The 21,523-nt window shown below is 46.0% G+C and overlaps 1 protein-coding gene across 2 annotated transcripts in view; it reads right to left on the bottom strand.

The window, feature by feature from the left end:
• Positions 1–1,652: 1,652 nt before the first annotated feature.
• Positions 1,653–21,523, bottom strand: part of XPO6 (exportin 6) — a 96,399-nt gene continuing 76,528 nt past the window's right edge. The window contains exons 15-24 of one of the 2 annotated variants that reach the window (XM_014838016.3): positions 18,216–18,360; positions 16,470–16,616; positions 15,383–15,572; positions 10,984–11,139; positions 9,768–9,882; positions 9,423–9,594; positions 7,891–8,052; positions 5,353–5,451; positions 4,971–5,201; positions 1,653–2,364 (exon numbers count right to left, since the gene is read on the bottom strand). In XM_014838016.3, the coding sequence (XP_014693502.2) occupies positions 2,263–2,364; positions 4,971–5,201; positions 5,353–5,451; positions 7,891–8,052; positions 9,423–9,594; positions 9,768–9,882; positions 10,984–11,139; positions 15,383–15,572; positions 16,470–16,616; positions 18,216–18,360 (1,519 nt within the window). In that variant the 3' untranslated portion in view covers positions 1,653–2,262. The remainder of the gene's footprint in view (positions 2,365–4,970; positions 5,202–5,352; positions 5,452–7,890; positions 8,053–9,422; positions 9,595–9,767; positions 9,883–10,983; positions 11,140–15,382; positions 15,573–16,469; positions 16,617–18,215; positions 18,361–21,523) is intronic. The other variant, XM_014838017.3, reaches the window with a different exon arrangement.

Genomic DNA, 21,523 nt, shown 5'->3' with positions numbered 1-21,523 from the left:
TGTTTTATCAGACCCCTTCCCAAAGCCAGTGCTGTACCTTTAGCAAACAGAAATGACACAAAACAGAGGGAAAGCAGGACATGGGCCCCAGAATGGAGCCAGGACAGCCTCCTGACATGCTAAGGCACCAGGGGAAGCAGCCCACCTCACTGAAAACCCCCTGCCATCATCTGTGCCCGGCTGAGACTGACCTAAAGGCTCCCTACCATCCATCTCTAACCTTTCCCACTCCCCTTCCTCAGAACGCAAAGACAATTTCTGGATTTATCAAGGGCCTGTAAATTCATCCAATTCCACCCACACTCAAGGCCCACTCTGTGCCGAGCCTTATGTGGGGCACTGTGGACAAGAGGAATCAGGTCAGAAATCTGACCGACCTCCCTCCTAGCCTCTACTTGCACACCTCCAAGGACTGAGAGCTCACCAGAACCCACACAGTTGGTGCCATGCCCATCAGTCTTGTAACAAAATCCCTCCCAGCCTACCCTACTCCCCACACCCTTTCCTCTGCTATCCCAAGTCCTGCCTTGGGTTCTGTCCAAGGGTGAGGCTCCCAGGAGACAAAACCATCCCCTCACCCTCTCCATCTCTAGGCATTCAAAAAGCTCTTTCATAATCTCAGGCATAGACAGCGCTCCAGGCCTTCCCTAGCAGGCAGGTGAGGCGGTATTTATAGCCCAGGAATAATTGGATGTTAATTCCTTTCTGCAGAAGAGCGATTGGCGTTTCAGTTCCCTCCTCTCCGAATTCTGAAGTGGAGCTAGCTGCAGCTGGGAATCTGTGACTGACAGGGAATGAGGAGCTGACTCTCACACACACACACACAGCCCCCATCAAAACCAGCTCCCCCTGGCCTCAGTGATCTTTATAAAGGCCTCAGAAGCCATCAGCCCTCAATTCTCTTCTTCCCCAGTTCTATCAACAAGCCAACGGCCACCCTCCCCCTTCATGGACCACCACCACCCTCACTTTCAGGTGAGCAACCTCTTCCCGCCAGCTGTGGTATTCCACATTAAAACCTACCCTAGTCCTGTCTGTCCAGTCATTGTGACACCTAAAGCAGGAGTTGCTGATCCGTTATCCCAGAAACTTCGAGGACAAGTGCCATTCCCACACATGAATGGCTGGACAAGGCCTCAGCTCTCAGACACACCCACAAGCCCTGAGTCCCACCAACTCTCCACCCCTCACACACAGCTATACCCTCTCTCCTCCCCTCCCACTGTTCTGAGACGATCCATCAAGAGGCTTCCACGTCCCTGCTGTCCTCAAGTGAGACTTCAGTTCACTAAGGGACAATTCCCGGCCGGGTGCCTTGGGATGGGATCCAGTCTCTGGGAGGTGGAGGAGTGGGAGCCCACACTTGAAGGGGTGGTGGCGGCTCCACACCAGGTTGTCAGTGAGACCAAGTCCCCTGCTATCTTCGAATACAAGACCGCGGGACCCTGGATCTTCACACAGCTTAAGGAGATGTTATCTAGAAGATGGTGGGATGCAGCCAGGCCCTACACAAGTTAGTCTCCCTCTGACGTGCTCTCCAAGAGCACAAACCTGCCTCATCCCTCACTGCCCTGCTCCCCACCAGGATGGCCCCTTCACTGGGATGCTGGTCCTGAGGAGGTTCTGAGTGGAGAGAAGCTCCCTACCCAGCATTTATATAACAACAACATAAGCATTTTATTTTTTCATTAAGCTTCTTAGTTTCTTAGTATCACAATGGAATGATGAGAAAACAAGAACAAAAAAACCATGAGTCTGCAAATCTCTGACAAAGAGCAGAGACTTCAAGGCAATTGTGGGGGCGGGAAGGAGAGGCTTGACAGAAGTGCCAACATAGTTCCAACATCAGGTCTCTCCTTAGCCGGCTGGGCCGGGGAGCGGGGGAGGTGGAATGGTGAGAAGGTGGCACTGTCATAAGCTGTCCTTGGTGTTTCTGCCTCATGACTGATAAATGCATGATCTGCACGGCCCATCCCACAGGATTTCCCAGTGCCTCCATGGTAGCTGGGCACACAACCCTCTGCCTGCTCCAAATGCCCTGGGCACTCCAACCAGTGCTGAGATAACACCCTGAAGCCAGTTCTGCTGGGTGGGCAGCAGGAGAGGAGTGTGGAGAGGGCAGGGGGCCAGCAACGCTGCTCAGGGTGCGAGAATCCGAGGAGTGGCCGAGACTCGTCTGGGAGGTATCTGGGGTGGGAGGTGGAGGTGGTGCAGGTGGCAACGGCAGGCGTCTGTGTCCCTCGGGCGGTAAGCAGGCCATGCCTAGAGCTTCACAGTGCCAGGGGGCAGGCTGTCGTTGCAGAGTCTGTAGTAACGCAGGTCGTTGACCAGCCTGTGCACATTCTGGGTGAACGAGGGCAGGTCCTGGAAGGCAGGGGCACAGCTGCAGCCCAACCCCCGAGCACCCCAAATCACCCAGCCACCCTACCAGCCACTTCCATCCCAGTGTGCCTCGGAACTACAGGAACATTTTACAGAACTCAAAACTCCCACTCTTTCTTGCACTGTGTGTCAGCAAAGGGACTGCAGGAGAAAAAGGACCACATCTAAGACTTCCCTAGTGCTCACCAAATGCCAGGCCCTGTCCCAAGAAATTCAGACACACACTCACTCAATCCTCACCACACGCCTGCAACCCAGGTTCTCTTAGTGCCACCATTTTAAGGACGAAGAAAACGAAGCACAGAGAGATTAAAAAACTCGCCTCAGATTACACAGATAGGAAGGGAAGGGGGTCCAGGTTGGAATTGCTCATGAACACTGGTATGGCTACCAATGCACAACTCTCCCTCACCGCGGCCAGCTGAGCCACGTACGCAGAATCCTCCTCCACCCAGGGCTCCAGGCAGGCCCTACCAGTCAAGAGTGACACACCAACAGTAGCCCACAGGCCACCTGACACCTAGCCCGCTAGGCCACGGACTATGCATGGAGAAGGCCGCTCGCAGCTGGAACCCCATACTCTACCATATGCCACTCCAAGACTGCCTGAGGTTCACTTCCTCATCTTTAGATCGGGATTAGTGAATGCTGGACTGTAGGTCCAAATGGGGAGTAACCTCAATGGTGCCCATCACAGAGCAGTCAGCCCCCTGCCTGGCTGGTGGTGCCAAGGCGATCCCTTCTGAAACCTTGGCTGACAGGTGAGGCTCAGAAAACAGCTGAAGGCACTTCCAGCTCTTCTCCACTCCACCAACACTTTACTAACCTCTACTCCTCTTCAAACTTCAGCTCAAAGCCTGCCTCTATTTCCTGGCCCCAGCAGGCTAGGTCTGCTCCAAGCTCTCAAAGTACCGTGGGCTCCCACTGCTTGTGGACACTGCATGAGGGCTCTGGAGTCAGAACACCCAGCTCTGAAGCCTGCTTCCTTGGCTCTACTATTCCCAAGTTCTGTGACTGCCAACTAATTGCTGACCTTTCTGAGCCCGGGTTCATCTGTGAAATGGGGTTAACAGGACCTAGACTCCAGAAGGTTGCTGGAAGGCATGAAACAGCGAAGCACATAAAGTGCTTGGCCCAGTGTGCTGCAAGAGAGGGCGCTGTTGCTTGTCTTCCCAGCAAGACTCCCTGAAGGCAAGGAGGGACTGGTGCCTCAACACCTGGAACAGGGCCTGAGAGGCAGGAGCTCCAAATACACAGTGAAGGACTGAATGAAGGTGCTGACTTCTTTATTTACTTCATCCTCAAGAAAACAAACCAAGGGATGTCTTTTAAATCTGTGACTCCCAAATGCCAAATTCGAATTTCCTGGGGAGAACATAGGAGTAAGTTTCCCTATTCTCAGAAAGCATCCCAGGTGCTTTGATGCATAACTAGATTTGGAAACCACTGCTTTAAATCAAGAAGTTGACTGATAATGACACCATTAGAAACTGATCGTTAAATATTAGGATTTGGCCTTTAGGAAAAGAAGAAAAAATACCCACGTGGCTGAAGTGAACTTGAAGAAGCTTAGGAGAAAACAAGATAGATCCCAGGGAAAGAAAGGTTCTAAGACAAAGGAAAACAGGAGCCGAGTCTAGAAGAAACTATCCTGACACATATCACAGATGAGACTAGCAGGGAGTAAGACGAGTGTGCTCCAGTAGGAGCACTATGTAGGTCTGAACACTGAGGGGGAACCGGGGACACGCTGCACAAGTGCAGGAGCCAAGGCAGGAACACCATAAGGACGTGGGAGAAAGGAAAGATGTCACTTTATCAAGTGTGAGGTGGAGAAAGACGAAAATTACTTATTCCATAGGAAAAGCTCCAGGAAGACCTACTGGGCAAGCAGTAGAGACACAACAGCTAAAACAGGAAGGAGGGAAGGTGAGTGCCTGGAATGGAGGACCCAGACACACCAACACCAACGCTTCATGTGCATCCAGGGCCGTCACCACCCCAGCTCCCACCCAAGGACCTGCGGACAGCCTATGTGACCTCCCCCAGGCAGACAGCAGTGGGGGCAAGAGCATGAGTATGGGCAGGGCTCCTCCAGGACCTGGCAGCAGGTCAGCCCATATGGTCTGGGAAGAGCCCAGGGAGTCACCTCTAACCCTGGAGACCCAGAGATGCAGCTCCCGAGCACCAATCTTCTCGGCCTATGTGGAAGTCCGCAAGTTTGGGCTGTAGTGGCTCATGACCCATGAGGAAATGACTGCTGAGCCCCAGTCAGAGATGTGCTCGATGGGGTGCAGTAAGCACAAACAAGCCAAAACAATCAGATGGACTGCTGGGGCTGGAACTGGGGCCCAATGGCTGAGACAAACACCATATGTGCTGCAGAAGCCAAAACTAGGGGAAAGCGTGTGCCCCTCAATCCAGCTACAGCACCCAGTCATGTAGGAATTGCATGAGCTCCTGGGGAGCCACTAGGGGGTACAAACCACGCACGGAGGCAACCTGCCCCCTCCCTCCTCACTGAACAGGTGCCAGGCTTGAGAGCCCACACTTGCCCTCCCTTTAGCCTGGGCTCTCTCTCTCCTCACCCGATCCATCTTGAAATTCCGCCCCAGCACATTTTTCTGGTTGGCATCCATGCCATCACAGCTGGTCAGAAACTCTGGGAGGAAGGCTACAAAGAAGCCATCAAAGTCCACAGAGGCCATGTTGTAAATGGCGATGCCAATCTCCTCTTGCAGAAGGTCGTGGGACTTGTGAACCAGGACCTGGAGCAGCACATTCACAAATTGAAACAGCATGGTGGTCCGGAAGATCTTCTGCAGACAGAGAGAGACCAGGATGAGTGATCGCTGTGTGGGCTCACTCAAGCCCCCTGGGGCCTGTCCAGGTACCAGCCTACTTCCTGTCATCAGCCCAGACCCATGACACCTCTGATGAAGGAATCTTTCCGAGAGGTAGGGCACTTACCTTGTGGTATAGCTTCTGCTTGGTGTTGAGAGTCTCCAAGTAGAAGAGATTTTGTTTAAATAGGTGGATGTCAGGCTGGAGAAAGGACTGTCCAAAAGCCTAGGAAATAAGATCATCATTTTACAAGCAGCATTTAAACACCCTCAGACGCAGCCCTTCTAGGGCACCTATCCCATAACAAAAGAACCGACACTCCACGAGTGGCTCCTTAAGCCAATGGCAGGTGAGCGTATGGGTATCCACTCCCTTGATTTTTCTGGCCTGTCATCAGATTTTTGGAATGCTCCTGTGTAGTCTCAGCTCCTAAGTCCTCCCTACTGGGCCTCACTTCTTATTTTGGTCTCACCTTACCCCTTTTGTAAAACACCTCTAGACTCCTTCACGGGATCTATCTTTGAAGCAAGGAGCTAACAACTCCAGTCAAATACCTCAGCAAGCTGAGCAGACAGTGAAAGCTGCCTGCCTCCCCTCACGCCACCCACTAGCACTCCGTAAGCTGCTCTCTCCTTGGCACCTCAGGTCTTATAAACCGGAAATCCTTAGAGGCTCCTTCACAACTGGCTGCCTCTGCCTTAAGCAACAGCACATTTTTAAACTGCTTTGCAATTTCTGGGCTATCAAAGTTACTAGTTCAAGGGCAATAAGAAACACTCCCCCCGCCCAAACACAGAGAGTCCTGCTCCCGTAGAACATGGCTGTGGGAGGAGTGTGGTGGGCCAATGAAACGCAAACCAGAGGTGTGCGGAACACTTCCCTAGAGTAAGCTGGGGACTGCTTTGTCATTCTGTCCCCAGGCTCCTAAGCTAAGAGAAAGGGGTCTTGTAATCCCTGCTCCATGATGCTCAATAGTTTTATTTATTTTTCAAAGTCAGGTTTATTGAAGTATAACAGAGTAAAATTCACCCTTTGGAGGTTTGCCATTCTGTAATTCAGATCAACACATAGAATCATCTAACCACCAAGATAATTGAGACACAGAACACTTCCACCTCCCCAGAAAGTTCCCTCATGCTCCCTTTGAAGTCAGTGCCCCCCACCCCCACCCCCGTCACAACCCCTAGGCAACCACTGCTCATTCTGATCCTCTAGTTGTGCCTTTTCCAGAATGTCATATAATGGAATGGAATCATACAGTATGTAGTCTTTTGGATCTGGCTTCTTTCACCTAGCATAATGTATCTGGAAGTCATCCATGTTGCTGTCTGTATAAGACTATGTTCCTTTTTATTGTTAAGTAGAAGTCATTACATACATGTATCATGGTTTGTTTATCCACTCACCAGCTGATGCATATCTGGATTGTTTCCAGTTTTTGGCAATTATGAAAAAAGCCACTATAAACATCTGTGTATGGGTTGTGTGAATATATGTTTTCATTTATCTTAGGTAAAATTCTTAGAAGTGAGATTGCCAGGTCATGTATAACCATGTTTAACTTTACAAGAAACTGCCAAACTGTGAAACTGTTTTTCCAAAGTGGCTTTCACCAGTCCTGAGTGGAGGACGACACATCAGTCTCCCCAAGAAGTCTTAAAAGAAACAACAGAGTTTGAGAGGGAGGTAGGAGGGGAGCAAACACCTGAACACTCCAGACCCCAGTCCACGAGGGGTACTGGAGACAGAACGCAGTGAAGTGACTGCAGAAAGAGGGGGCAGGGCATGCGCTTTTCCAGAGAGGAGTCTCCACACAGGGAGTGCGTGTGCTTGTGTGTGTACACGTGTGTGTGAATGGGGGCAAGGAGCTGAAGGGAGGGTGGGGAAGAATCCCTCTGGCTTCCCTATAAGGAAAAACTTGCACTGGAAAAACAAAAAAAGAGCCCTCTACTTTGACCTTGGCTTAGAATCAAACCGTTATACAACTGAGTGCAGAACAAGGAGAGCGCCTGAAAGCAGCCACTGACCAGCCCGGCCCATCCTGGCAAGGGGAGCCGCCCCAGGCTTCCACAGCAGAGAGTGGTCAGCACCCCCGACAGCTTGCTCTCCAGGGTGTAACAGTCACACCAGATTTGAAAGGGAGCACCGACTCACAGGGCAGTTCTTCTCTCAATATGGTACGAGAACTATCTTTAAAAAATGCAGCTCACTGAGCCCCTCTGCAAGGACTCCGTTCAGTTAGCCTCCGCTTAAGGAGGCCCCAGTGACTGTGATGCAGGCAGTCTCCTTACACTTGAGGACACCACTATAATGCAAAGGGAACTGCCATTCATCCAGCATCTACATATGCCAGGTACTTTGTGTATACTAGCCCATTCAACCCGACAACAAACCCCTGAAATAGGCAGTACTATCCCCCCCTTTATAGATGAGGAGACTGAGGCTCCAAGAAGTTAATTTCATGGGTACTAAGAGGTAGAGCTGAGCTTCAGACCCAAAACCGTCCAGCTTCAAAGATGGTACTTGTCCTAAGTGAGAGGAAGTTGGGCCATGTGCCAGAGAAGCAAACTAAGGAACAGACAGCCAATGGACACAGGTGGTGTCCAGAATGAGGCCTGTCTGTTCTTGGATCACATGGCAGCCTCACCGGCTCTTCTATGTTACCTGCATGATGGCACTGAACTGAGGCTCATTCTCCATCTGCTCCTCGGCAATCCCCCTCTGGACACTGGCCAGGACAGTGGACTTGAAGAAGTACCTCCAGTTGTGATGGAGTGTCCGGAAAAGGAGCTCAAACAGCTCAGCCTTCACATCAGGGGAGGGGCGCTGTAGGGACACACACAGACCCTCAAACCTTCCCTTCCTGAGGCTCAGGGAGCCACTCCCAGCCTGGGCCCAGAGTAACTAAGAGGCCTAAGAGATGCCTGGTAACACAAGCAGAGCATCAGCTTCCCATCCACACTCTTGTCCCATCAAGCCCTCCTTGGGCCAGCAGTTGACACCAGGAGTACTTCAGTAGAAAGAGGGCCACATCTGAGACAGAATGCCTGGGTCAGCGCCAAGGGGCCCTTTTTCTGATGGAAGCACTTAGCTTTTTAAGCTAGGAAAAAAGCTACTAAATGGAAAAACAATTAGGACTATGGATTTCCTGTTTAGAAAGCAGGTGATATGATCTGTCACATCTCCTTGGTTGTGTTGTTCCTCTTCCTAGCATAAAAACGCCAGCTAACCTGTTGATCTTAGGCAACCTCTGAGCATAAAGACAAAGAAGAAGGCTTAAAAGCGGTTCTGTCCTCTGTAGAAAAGGAATTGAAAGAGCACTTGGGAGCCACAGAAGCATTAGAGGCCGTCCGGGTGGAGGCAGCGTGCAGCGCTAACTGCTCTCTGGGCCTGTCTCCTTCACTGGCAGCTGGGATTCTGGGAGGAGAGGGAGGCAGGCTCAGCAATATTTTCTAATTTAACCAAAAATCTCCAAGTCACTGGGGAGCATGACAGGTCACATTATTCCAGACGTCTCTGTAGAATTCAAAATTATAAGGCCCAGAAATACTTAATTCAGCCTTAATTAAAATTAAATCGAGCCCAGAGAGCACAAGCTTCCATGGCAGGAATCCCTACAGGGCCCAAGTGTGTTTAATGACGCAAAGCAAGAGGACTTACTTAAGTCTCAGTTTGGGCAGTTAAAAAGGTTAGCTTTTATTTGTGTAACTATTAGACAAAATTTAGTTAAAGCTATATACTTAGAGTCTGGATCTTGTCATGCTGAGTGTCTGTCTGTTTTCTAAGGACAAAGAGCTTTCCTTTAACATCAAAGTTTTGAATGGTTCTGAGATCTTGCCTTGTATCCGTGAGATCATGAATGTTCTTAATAGAAAAGTACATGTGTTATAATGTTTGCTGGAGAAAACTATATATGCACCGAAAGTTATAAATTTTGCCATGGGAAACTGATCCTACTTACTAACCAACCTTGTGACAACTAACCTGCTATGCTTACACTAGACTAGTTCTAATTAACTCAACCAATATAAAAAGACTGTACCAAGCTAAAGTCATTCTGTCTTGGAAAGATTATTTTACCAGAAAAGTGAAATAACTAACAAATTAGCTTTAAAACACAATGCATTTTCCTCATTTCATTCCCTCCCCAATCGCGGACAGAATACAGCACAGGCGACCACCCCAGACCCTCGCACCTCAGCGATGATGGGATACACCTGCTCCATACACAGGGCGATGATACTGGGGAGGAAGGGCTTGAACGCCTGGCCAGGCTCCTGAACCACCACCTGCAGGATCTTTAGGAACTTCTCGACCACCCGGCAGCCAGTGCTGCCTTCATGGAGGATGCTCTCAGCCAGCTGTTCTCTGCAGAGAAGAGAAAGCGCGTAGTAGCCAAGGAAATGTTTCTCTGGGGACAGCATGAAAACCAATGCTTGTGGCAAGTGAAGGAAAGGAGCAGAAACGCCCATACTTTGTAGCGAGGTCCCACTACTTCTCATTTGGAGCTTGAAAACCATGGACAGCAGGTCTGTGGTTACCTGGTAAACATATTGAGGAAAGTCTGTATGATCTGTTCAGTGAAAGGCACGCCCATCTGTACTCTAAGGCCTCGAAATAGAGTGAGGAAGAAGCTCAGCATCTCATCAGTCACATCTAAATAAAGGGACAAAGCAAGCGATCAGAGGCATGCACATAGGGGTAAACCGAAGCCCTTGGCTTGATGGACGTCCTTTTGCAATCTGCACTATCATCCTTCTCTAAGGTTTCCTGCTGGAAGAAATTCCCCCACCACCATCAGAGCCAACGATGGCAAGCGGAAAATCATTAAAGACATGCTGAGAAAACTGCTCCGGTACAGTGAACCTCTGCCTGATGGGGTCCCTATAGGAAATGAAGGTCATCTTGAAGCCTCCCTCACTGCCCAGCATCCAGCAGAGTTCAAGTTCTCACTATGGACAGATCATTTTGTGCTCACATTGATGGAACTATTCAACTGGGTCACCACCTGAGTGCTTTAGCCATTTCCCTCTATGACGTAATCCCTGCAGTTGGGTCAGGGGTTAAGTGGCTAAAAGTGGATAATGAAGGTGTACTCAGATTGCATGGTCCTGGTCCATTAAATGGATTAATTGCAGAAAATACTGGTTACATTTAGTGTGGTTCCACTTTTAGATCTAAACAATCACCTTATATGATCGTGTTTTGGCTCTAACCACACATACTCTGCTTATAAGAGGCAATCAGTGAATATTTGCTGCCTGAGAAGCCTCTGACCTTTCTCTCATAAAGCTGACAAGGCTACTGTAAATGCTCTCGTGAGAACCAGGCAAGTACATCCAGAGAGCTAGAGAGCCTCTAACAGTGACAGTGACAGAGTGGGGTGAGGGGAACCATCTCAGCAAAACCCACCTTGCCAAGAAGAAAGGAGCACTTACCAGGAAAAGCTCTCTTCCCTCTCCTGTATCATGCCCCTCTGACTCCTAGCCACTCATGTTCCAGATTGGGAGAAAGCAAAGCCTTAAAAGCAAAAACTAGGCAGCAGGCCCCAAGCGACTCAGTGCCACACGACCCAGATGCAAGGCCCCTACAAGGGCTCCGTGGAGCCTCGGCCCCAGACTCCTAAATCAACAATCACTGCCTTCTGCCTTCAATGTCAAGGCCTGCACTGTCGGCTCGGTGTCCTCTACAGAGCTAAGCAGTTACTCTAGTCCTTGTCAGCACCATCCACCAGTGAGGCCTGCGGCCAGCTCCTACCTGACTGATGGATAAAAGCTGGAAAGAGGGCCAAGGAGACCTGAACGGATTCCTGCAGCGACTGGTAGCAGATCTGCCGGGACTTGGTGGATTCCCCAGAGATGTTCTCCACGATATCTTCTAAGACACTAAGTGTCTGGTGGATAATCACTTTGGCTGCAAATCAAGATTAAGGTGCATATTATCCCTTGTCTGAGGATAAAGCAGAGTAAGCGGGAACACTAGTGAAGGGGAAGAAATTTGCAAGTGTTCAGAGGACAATCATACATAAGTCCTGCTAAAGGAATACAAACTGTCTTTTGACTAAGTTGTCATTCTCTCTCTTATCTCTTTCTACATCCTCTTCTTTCTTCTTTTTTCCCTTTTCACTGTCAGGACTCCAGTTGCCTGCCCGCCTACTCAGTCTTCTGCCTGTCTACCAGAAACAAGTCCACAGAGAAGAAAAGATGAAATGTACCCTCAGGTGAGGTATCTTGGATCTAATCAAGACTAAGATGGTGAACAGACTGGTGAGAAAGTGTCACATGGTAGTTACCACCAGCAAGAATGGATACATGCAGCTCAAACACTCTCCTTCCCTCCAGACAGGACCTCAGCCTGGTCACTCACACGCGTACCTCCGTGCACATCCACTGCTGCTATGTGCAGGGATATACCGCCTTATCAGTGCTTGGCCCAGCGGACCTGTGGCCCAATGATATATATAATTACTGTTATTATACTGTAACATATTGTAGTTATTGACAATATATACATCTAACAAGACCCTGATGTAACAGCTCACTTGATGACTACATACAGCACAGAGGGAAAATGGAGGCAGTGGCCAGCAAACAGGCAGGAGTTCAGAGGACACAGAATATCCTTGGATTAGAGGAGACTGGATACGAACCACAGATGGCCACTAGATGGCTATACACCTGGGCCAGGAGCCTTGTCAGTAACCAGGGGACAGCCAACAGCCCCACCTCTGCAGGGCTGCTGTGAAGATTAGAGACAAGGTTCAGAACGACTAGCAAAGTGCCTGGCATATCAGAAGGTCCAGCACAGGGAACACCATCATTCCCCAGCACCAGTGGTGCTGCTCTTCCCCTTTGACACGGAGCTTCCCACCAGCTGCCCCAAGAAGCCCCCCACAGCTCAGCCAGCCTTTGGCAGACTCAATCCTGGCAGAGCTCCAGAGGCAGAACTGGAGCAAGGCTGAGAGCCGGCCTCCACCTGGCAGCACTCTCTGGATCGCCCTGACCCCTCAAGCTCACCAGCCTCTGTGGGGCCTGAAGCAGCTGCTGGGGAAGGGTAGAGCAGAAAGAATCCATGCTCTGGAGGTGGAGGGAATCAGGTTTGACTCCTGACTCTGCTAGATTCTGAGCCTCAGTTTCCTCATCTGAAGATGTGGACAGATAACACCACTTCACTCACAGGACTGAGGATGAAAGAACACAATGGCTCACAACAGGACTGGTCCACTAAAGGCTGGTCACAGGGGCACTGGAAAGTGAACGAAAGGCACACCCACACTACTGAAGGAGCCACTCACTCACAACCACTACAAGCACAAGGACTTTACTGAGCCAGCAAACTATACCAGGGGCACACAGTTCCCCAAAACAAGGCTCAGGGAAAACAGTTTGGGGGAAAAGCCGAGAGTCAAGAAACCAAAATCTGACATCTGACATGTAGGGAAATTGAAACAAGAACTGAGATTTATTCACAAAAATGTCTAAGTGAAAAATTGAAAGCACCATTATATACGTAATAATAGAAGAATGAATACGTAAAGGGTGGTACTTCCACAGAACAGAAGGTTATAAAACCATTAAAAACAATGCTTTCAAAAAGTAAGGGGCCATGTGGTGAAGAGCACAGGATCTAAAGCCATTCAGACCCAAGTCTGACTCCTGCCACTCTCCACTTTCTCTATGACCCTGAGCAACTTACAATTGCCAGGCCTTGCGGGGGAAGGGGGTCTTTTCAATGGAGAGACTGGCAGACACTGCCCGAGGCAGGTCATCACACTGAGCATTACCAACAACGGGACAAACAGAAGTGATGCTACGGTAAGTAAACATAGCTACCTAGGAGGTGTTCCTGCCAAAAACTGCTGGAAACAATCAGACAGAACAAGATTATGGGACATTCTATCAAAAAATGGGCCTGGACTCTTTAAAAATCTCAATGTCACGAAAAACAAAAAACAGGGATGTTTTTCTATATTAAAAGAGACTAAAGAGATGTGACAACCAAATACAACACATGACCCTTGATTGTATCCTGGATTTTTAAAAAGCAAAAAAGGTCATTTCGGTAATAACTGGGAAAAATTGGAATGTTGTCTATATATTAAATGACATTGTTATAACAATGTTACAAAGCTTGGCTGTGTTAAAGGTGTTTGGGCTGTGTAAGAGAATATCTTGTTCTCAAAGACAAAGGTTAAGTATTCAGGGATAGAATGTCAATGTCTGCAACTTACTTTAAACGGTTTAGTTAAAAAGTGTGTAGGGTCAGGGAGAACACAAGTGTGGCAAAATACTAACAACTGGTGAATCCTTGTGAAAGATATACAGTTGTTCAATTTTCTTAACCTTTCAACTATTGTGTAGGTTTGAAATTTTTTCAAAGTATGAAGTTGGGATAAGAAAAACTTTCCAGGCCTTCATTTCATCACTTATAGAATGAGGATAAGAAGACACATCTCACAGGGCTATAGCGAAGACTAAATGAAATAATGTCTATAAAGTTCTCAGCACACAGTAATGTTAACATGTTTAATTATGTTCATTGTGGACATCGGTAATGCTATTCAGAGAGTATTTCCAGCACATGGTGGCGTCACACCTCCCACCACCTTGAAGTTAAGCCATGGCATATAACCATACACTTTGGCTGACGAAATGAGTGGAAATGACAAGTGTCACTGCCAGGCAAGAGCTCTAAGAATCACTGCAAAATTCACCATGTTCCTTTCCAGTGTAAGCACACATTCAACGAAGCCTTCATCAGCCTGGATCCTTGAGTGACTAGAATAAAGACGACCTCCCCAACCCCCCCGACCCAAGCTGGACAGGTAGTATGAGCAAAAAATAAATTTTTTTCTGTATTAAGCCACTAAGTTTTTGAGATAGATTGTTAAACATAACACAACCTAGCCTATGCTGACGGATACTAGTACATGTAAGATAAAGTGAGAAAAGAAGACTATTAAACTTCATAAAACATGATTCCACAACAGCTGTATGTAACCCTTGGGCAAGTTACTTAACCCTCCCATACCTGCGTTTCCCCATGTACAAAGTCAGGGTGATTAACCGTACATAACTCCTAAGATTGATGCGAGAATTAAACGAATTACTGAATGTAAAACACTTAGAACCAGGATCAGACTTATACCAGACTTTGAAGGTTAACACTGGCATAGCCAGAGATTCGATGATGGATAAAGATTGCCAAGTCAACAACCTAGCACACAGTCAGCCATTCTTGTGCAACTATGTAACTATAAAATATATTTAAAAATAGGAAAAGATGATAAAAACTAGTTAAAATGGTCACTTTCTAAAATACTAAAACTTGTGAGATTTAAGAGTTTCTTTGTCCTTCTTTATACTATTCTAATATTTTTATACAACGAGCATATGTTAATGTTCCTGATTATAAAAGTAATGTTTTTAGAATGTGGAGGATTTATTACTTTTTCTAACATTTCACAAAGCATTTCTGTTGACATTCTATAAATGACATCATCCAATAATGTTCCATTATTTTCTTACTGTGAAAATAGATTACATTTTTAAAATATTTCTATAGATTTGTTATTTCAGGAAGATTTTTCAGAGAAATCTAATGCCTTCTACTTAAACTACTGAGTTCTCTTGATTCAGTTTTTTCTACCTCTTTAACATAAACAATCAAACTTCAAGGGCCATTTGTGAATATAACAAGCTTTCAAAGCCTCTGAATTTATATTTGGAGAAAGGTTAAAAACAGTTCCAAAAGATACTTTTTAAATGCATTTTTCCCAGTGTGTAGAGGTGAAGTGCTTTGATTGCATATTCAAGTATCCGAAATGGATCAATAATCACTGCAGTATTTTTTATCCATGGAAGGCACCATCAATAGTGCCTTCAATGGACGTTTTTCTCATTTTTGACATTTTAAATAAGAGAAGGGGCATCCTGCATTCAGGAAATAGGTCCAGCTGATGTGGACCTAGCTAATGAATTCCACAGATAAGCAGGATTCTACCACCCAAGTCTGACTCTTCCACTTAGCAACTATGTGACTATGGACAGATGAATTCACCCCATGAGCCTCAGATGCCAATCTCATCTGCCACGAAGGAAGAACAATGTCTGCCCTACCTAGTTCCCTGGGCTGTCCCTGCCTAGGGGCCACTTACTGTTATCCAGTGGCATCTTTCTCTGTGGGCCGACAGCATTGGGTTTCAGGTTGCGATAGTCTCGAGAGAGCGCAGAGATGAGGCTGGAATGGTTTATGGAGCGCACAGGCCACTGCTGTTCATTCTCTGGGAGGTTTGGCCATGGAAGCAGCAGGATGTTAGAGAGGGCTCGGCACACCAACACCTGAGCCTGGAAGAAACCCCAAAGGCATCCATCAGAGGTTTAAGAGCAACAGACAGCAGAGTGGCTCTGCCTGACACAGCCTTTGGCACCCACCACACACGCTGAGCTCAGGCCTCTAGGCTGCTTTCTTATAACCTGGGCCTGGGACTTCGGTCCAACTCTAAGGCAACCCAGGGAGCAAAGAGAAATGGAGGCAATAACACCAAGTGTGAGTCTAGTACACCCCAGGGTCTCAATATCATTCCTGGTGCTGTCACTTCCCCTCCAATCTGGTACTTGAAGCATTACAGGGGGAGAAATCACAGACACTGAATCTAACTGGTCCCTCGGCTGATGGCTTCTGACACCCTGAGGAACTACTCAGAACAGGGCTGGGAAGAGAATCTTATACAATCAATGTGCCCCTGGCGCCAGGTCAAAAGCAACACATTCACATCCCAGGTGCTCTTAAGTAACTGCTGACTCCCCTCTGACACCATCCCTGTTCTGTTTGTTTTCAAGCTTCTAGCTCGAGCCTCCTGGAAGATTTTAAGAGAATATACTTGACCTGGAGTATCTCAACCCTAAGAAAACAAATATACAACAACAAAAATAGACTGTTTTAAACCAAAAAGAATGCAAAGAGGACTCTCACAACACCAACCAAATTACCAGCTCTCAAAGCAGCACCACCTCTTTGCCTGTTGGGAGGAAATTTTATATCTGAATCAGCACATTGACTCTATTGGGAAGGGCACAACAAGAGAGCACTGAGGCTGTGTCAGTGCCACTGAGTAAGGAATCCATCTGCTGGCATGGCCTATAAGCTATGAGTGCAAACCCAAAGGCCAGATTCTTCTTCCTCAGCTTCCCCGAGTCTGAGCACACAGCTCTGGGAACCCCAGGGTAGCCCTGGGGCCTCACCTTATTGACAAGTCGCTGGGCAGAGGCATCGGTGATTCTGTTGAACACTTTCTGCACTGCAGGGATGCTGACCAGAAAGACAGGCCGCACAGTTGTGGCCAGTGAGACCAGTAAGTGGCACGCAGATAGCAGCAACTTGTCTTGGACCTGGAGAGGGAAGAGGACATGTCAGCTCACTACATTCCCTGCAAGACTGGTATTAGAAAAAGTTTGATGAGGCGGCCACAAGGTAAATACAGCTCTTGGATGCCAAATTACACCACCTAAGCTCTATCTCAAAGAAGTTTTCCTAAGCTGACGCCCAGCAACAAAGCATCCTCTTCTTTGCCTGTCCACAGCTCCTACCCCTGAGCCAGGATCACCACCTCCAGTTCCTTCTGTTCCTAGTTACAGGAATCTTTGAACTCAGTTACTTCTCAGCTCAACAATCTATAGCAACTCCCTACCAGCTCTTAAATCACATGGAAAACTCCCTGGCATATCATTCACACTCACTCCTCTTGCTCCAATCAAGCCAAGATCTCTCTCCACCCCCGCCTTTATGCACTCCATCAGTTACGCCAGCCTCTCCCTCTTCCTTCACCTCAACATGCCAGTCAAAAACCTTCTTCAAGTAGCATTCTGTCCTTTTCAAATTAGCAAAAGAGAAAACTCTTTATAGACAGGACTTAATGCCAGAAAGACTGTAGTGAAAACAGCACACCACAGAGTTAGGGGCACACAGAATTATTTAGGGAAGAAACATTACTATAATTTCCTAGAACTAGAAAATACCCCTACCTTTAACACTAGAATCCCACTTACTCCATGAAAAGTACCTAAAAGGACAAAGCTACATTCATGAGTACATGCATTTCAAAATTATCTATAATGACTTTTTTTTCAAAGGGAGGCAACTTAGAAGTCCAGCAAAGGCTAGGTAAATAATGAAACAACCCCCTCATGGGATATCACAACTCATTTACAAATTATAATTATTAACACAACAAAAATTTATGGAAAATAATGCATTGTTCCTGTTAATAGTGGTACTGAATGTTACGTATGATTAAAACCACAAAAAAAGACAAAGAAAAACAAGCACTTAAATGCTCTAGTAATACGAATTGGTGGTCTTCTTGGAGGACAACTTGGAAGCTATCGAATTCCACATGGATATAACCTCAACCCAATAATTCCACTTCCCAGAATCCATCCAACAAGCATGTACATACAAGGATCTAATTTCCAACAATAGGGAAATAACACCACATCCCCACTACAGAACAGCATTCGGCGTTTTGAAAAACTAAAGTTGCTCTACACATGTAAAGGTCTCCAAGGCATATCATTAAGTAAAAGAAGATACATCTCCAGCTATCTACAAACTTTTACTTACGTATCTAAAAGAGAAAAAGAAGTCTGAAGGGTATACAACAAACTGCTGACAGTGCTTACCTTGGAAAGGAAAAGGTTTGGGAGGAAGGCATTAAAGAGTATCATAACTTTTTAGTCTGTAAATTTGAACAAGATTTTACTCTTTCGCAATGAGCACGTATTCATGTGGGACTTGGAGAACTAAAAAAATAAAGTTATATTTGAATTTATGCAGACTACAACTAAAAAGGAACAGGAAATGACAGTTCTATCCCAGTGGTAAGAATTATGCGTCTAATGCTTTGTAATGTTTTGATTTTATAATGAATGGGTATATGGACAGACAGACAGAGAAGTGGATAAAAGGTGTAGCCGCCACTGTTCCAAGACCTTGGTGCTGATAAGAGGTGTGACTGCATCCATGGTAGTGGAGATGAGCGTAACAAACTGCTGTGTGCTCTGCCGATGAGCTTCGCTGCAGTACTGTGCTAACCAGTGAGAGTAAGCCTGCAGAGCAGCCAGCGCCTGAGCATGCCTGTGAAAAGGAGAGGAGATGCAATTTGAAAGGTTACGGTCAAAATATATTCACATAAACTTGTTTCCACGGGAGGTAAGAATTCCAGCTACTGCATTTACTGTTCTAGGATATGTATGACAGAATGGAAATCATGTACTTGCTCATGTAGGACCTAAAAATTAAAACTCATCACCTAAATATTGCCACCACTGCCTGGAACACAGAAGGCTGTTAGTAAATGTTTATTGGACCTTATCCAATCTTTCTCTGACACACGAGTTCACCTGAGAGAATGGTAAATAATAAAAACAGAATCAAAGAACTTAAGTGATACTGTGTTGACTGCAGACTAGTAAAGATTTTATATCCACAGCTGCAGACCAAGGTGTGGAGAGCTACTAGGTATTACAGCTTTATAAATAAGTTTTGATGTAAGATTCTCAAATTTAAGCTTCCATCACACCATGCATTATACGTGGCTAGAGGATGCCTCCTGAAATGGTAAAGACTGTATTTGGTTTCTGCCAATTTGGGACTGCATCATACATGCAACAAAATATATACCATAAGAGCTCACACTTCATCAAAGACAAGACATAATAAATCTTAAAGTGAGGCAGTGTCTCAGACCTTAAAAACACCAGATCTTCTAATAAACTTAAACGTAATTTCTCCCTTTTCTGTAAGAATGAAGTACCCTGTGGGGTGATACTGAGACTATGTAAATATACTGCTCCTCAATAAACACGAATGGTTTGGGCACCCATTGAGGATTCCTGCCGAAATCACTATTACATCAGTGATACAAACTGGTGATTTTTTTAATTCTGTCTTTACTTTTCTGTTCATTAGCTGGCATTCTTCTGTAAAAAAGAGCTTTCCCTCTTTCATCTTTTTTTTTTTTAAATTATATGGATGTACCGATTCTTTATATTTAATGTTATAATCCATTATCATCCTTATTTTTTCTTGATGATCAAACTGTCAAGTCTGACCAGGAAAAACCCATTCAAGCAAGATCCTGTGTCCTTTTCATATATCCCCAACATTTACCGCCTTACTGGAAGTGCATTTGAGCACTTCCTTCCTTACTGACTCAGCAAGATTCTCCAGGATCACCCTGCCCTGATTTGGAACATTTCTCCAAGGAGCTCTGGTCCCTTTCAGTGGAGAACCTATTTTGTGTCACTGCTTCTAGAATCTTTCAGCGGAGAGAGCTAGGATACACACAGACACCACTTTAAAATCACACTTAGCATCAACAATTATAGAGCAAATCGACCTTAAGTGCCTCTAGATACGATGCAAGAGGAAGGACGTACAACCACCCATGTAGTTATTCTTGCTAAAAAATGTTTAACCTCAATCTGATACAGTAGAAAAACAGCTAGACAAATCCAGATTTTTAAATTTTCTTTGAAAAAAACTTTAAGGTCTGGATCCCCAAAAAGCCAGTCTCTCTTTCCCTTCCTCCCTCACACTATTCTCATTCTCCCTCTCCCCCAACACATAATTTCGGGAACTGGTCTAAATTACAGGAAACAAATGTAATGTCTGGCTCATCATTAGTTAGACCTTGGATCCAAAAAGAAAAAAAGATATTAAAGGACATTCCTGGGACCACTGAAGAAATCTGAATATGGAACGAATACATACACACACACACACACACAAGTACTCTTAAAATATCAGATGATATTACTGTATCCATGAAAGTTTGTGAGTGTTGATAATGGTATTATCGTTATATAAGAGAATGACCTTGTCTCTAGGAGATACATGTTAAAGGATTTATAGGTGAAGTGACATGTTGTCCACAATTTATTTTCAAATAGTTTACCAAAAAAAAAAGTGCGTGTGTACACAGAAAGAAAGAAAACACAAGAAAGAAAAACACAGCAAAATATAATTGATGACTCTAGCTTGAGAGTATAAGGGTGTTCATTCTATCCTTCCCCTTTTCTATAGGTAAGAAAAGATACTAAGTACCTTAAAGTAAGAAAATACAGATGTTGGGAGTTTGAAATTCATAGCGACAAAGCAGTTATTTCATATTTTATATTTAGAACCCATGGATCATTCTAGCCTTTAAGTTCTGAGTAACAAAAGTAAGGAGGAAGGACATCAGAATCTGCTGCTGGGGTCTAAGAATTTCAGTGGATCTATCAAATTTATAGAGCTCCTTAAGGCTGAAGGGGGGGGCTCTAAAACTCCCTGAAATTGTGTGCAAGATGGATTTATGAGCAAATTGGCATCTTTCTCGGGAGGAGCTTCACAGCTTTCTCTAAATTAAAAAAAAAAACTTAAACCACCATAGTAAATAAGATGGATATATCATTTATCTAATTTGCAGCTTAAGAGTGCTCTAGAACAGGGTCAGCAGACTTTTTCTGCAAAAACCAGAGTGTAAACATTTTAGGCTTTGCACGCCATATGCTCTCTGTCACAACTATTCAACTCTGCTACTGCAGTCAAAAGCAGCCAGAGACTGTATGTAAATGAATGAGCATGGCTGTGTTCCAATAAAACTTTTGTTTACAAAAGCTGGCAGTGGGCTGGATTTGGCAGAGGCCATAGTTTGCCAATCCCTGCTATAGTCTATCAAGCCTTCTGGGCAGTGTGATGATCTCTGGGATATGGCCCCATCTCCAGTCCCCATTCTCTATGCCTTCCATATGGCACTTTCCAAATGGCTTCACACTGTCTATAAAGTTTCTCAAAGAGTGGTTCCTGGATGTCCTGCTTCAAAATCACCTGAGGTTCTTATTTAATATGCAAATACTGAGTCTTATGCCATTGTGCTGTAATCAGGATCTCTAAGAGAATGTATTTCCCAAGTAATTCTTCTGCACCCTACAGTTCCAGTCACTGGGCTATAAGATTCATGGCATCCAGCCTCATCTCCCACCACACAAACTGCTCACCACCTCCGTCCCTGTGTGACTCGGCAATCCTTCTGTGTCTCAGCTTGTACTGTTCTGTCCTCCTGAAGTGCCTATTCCATATACCCTCCACTCCCGGCTCCCATTTGCCTGATGAATTCCACTTACTCCAACCCTCCCTGCTCTCAGACATACAATCAAACAATCCTTCTCTCTTTCTAGGTCTGGAGGTGGGAGTTGTTCTCCTCTTCACGCAGCCACTACTGTCCCTTTGTACCTATAAGTCTTTGGGGCTGGAG

Source organism: Equus asinus, chromosome 14 (genome assembly GCF_041296235.1).
Source record: "Equus asinus isolate D_3611 breed Donkey chromosome 14, EquAss-T2T_v2, whole genome shotgun sequence".
Classification (NCBI taxonomy): domain Eukaryota; kingdom Metazoa; phylum Chordata; class Mammalia; order Perissodactyla; family Equidae; genus Equus; species Equus asinus.
This window is presented reverse-complemented; position numbering and strand designations above follow the sequence as displayed.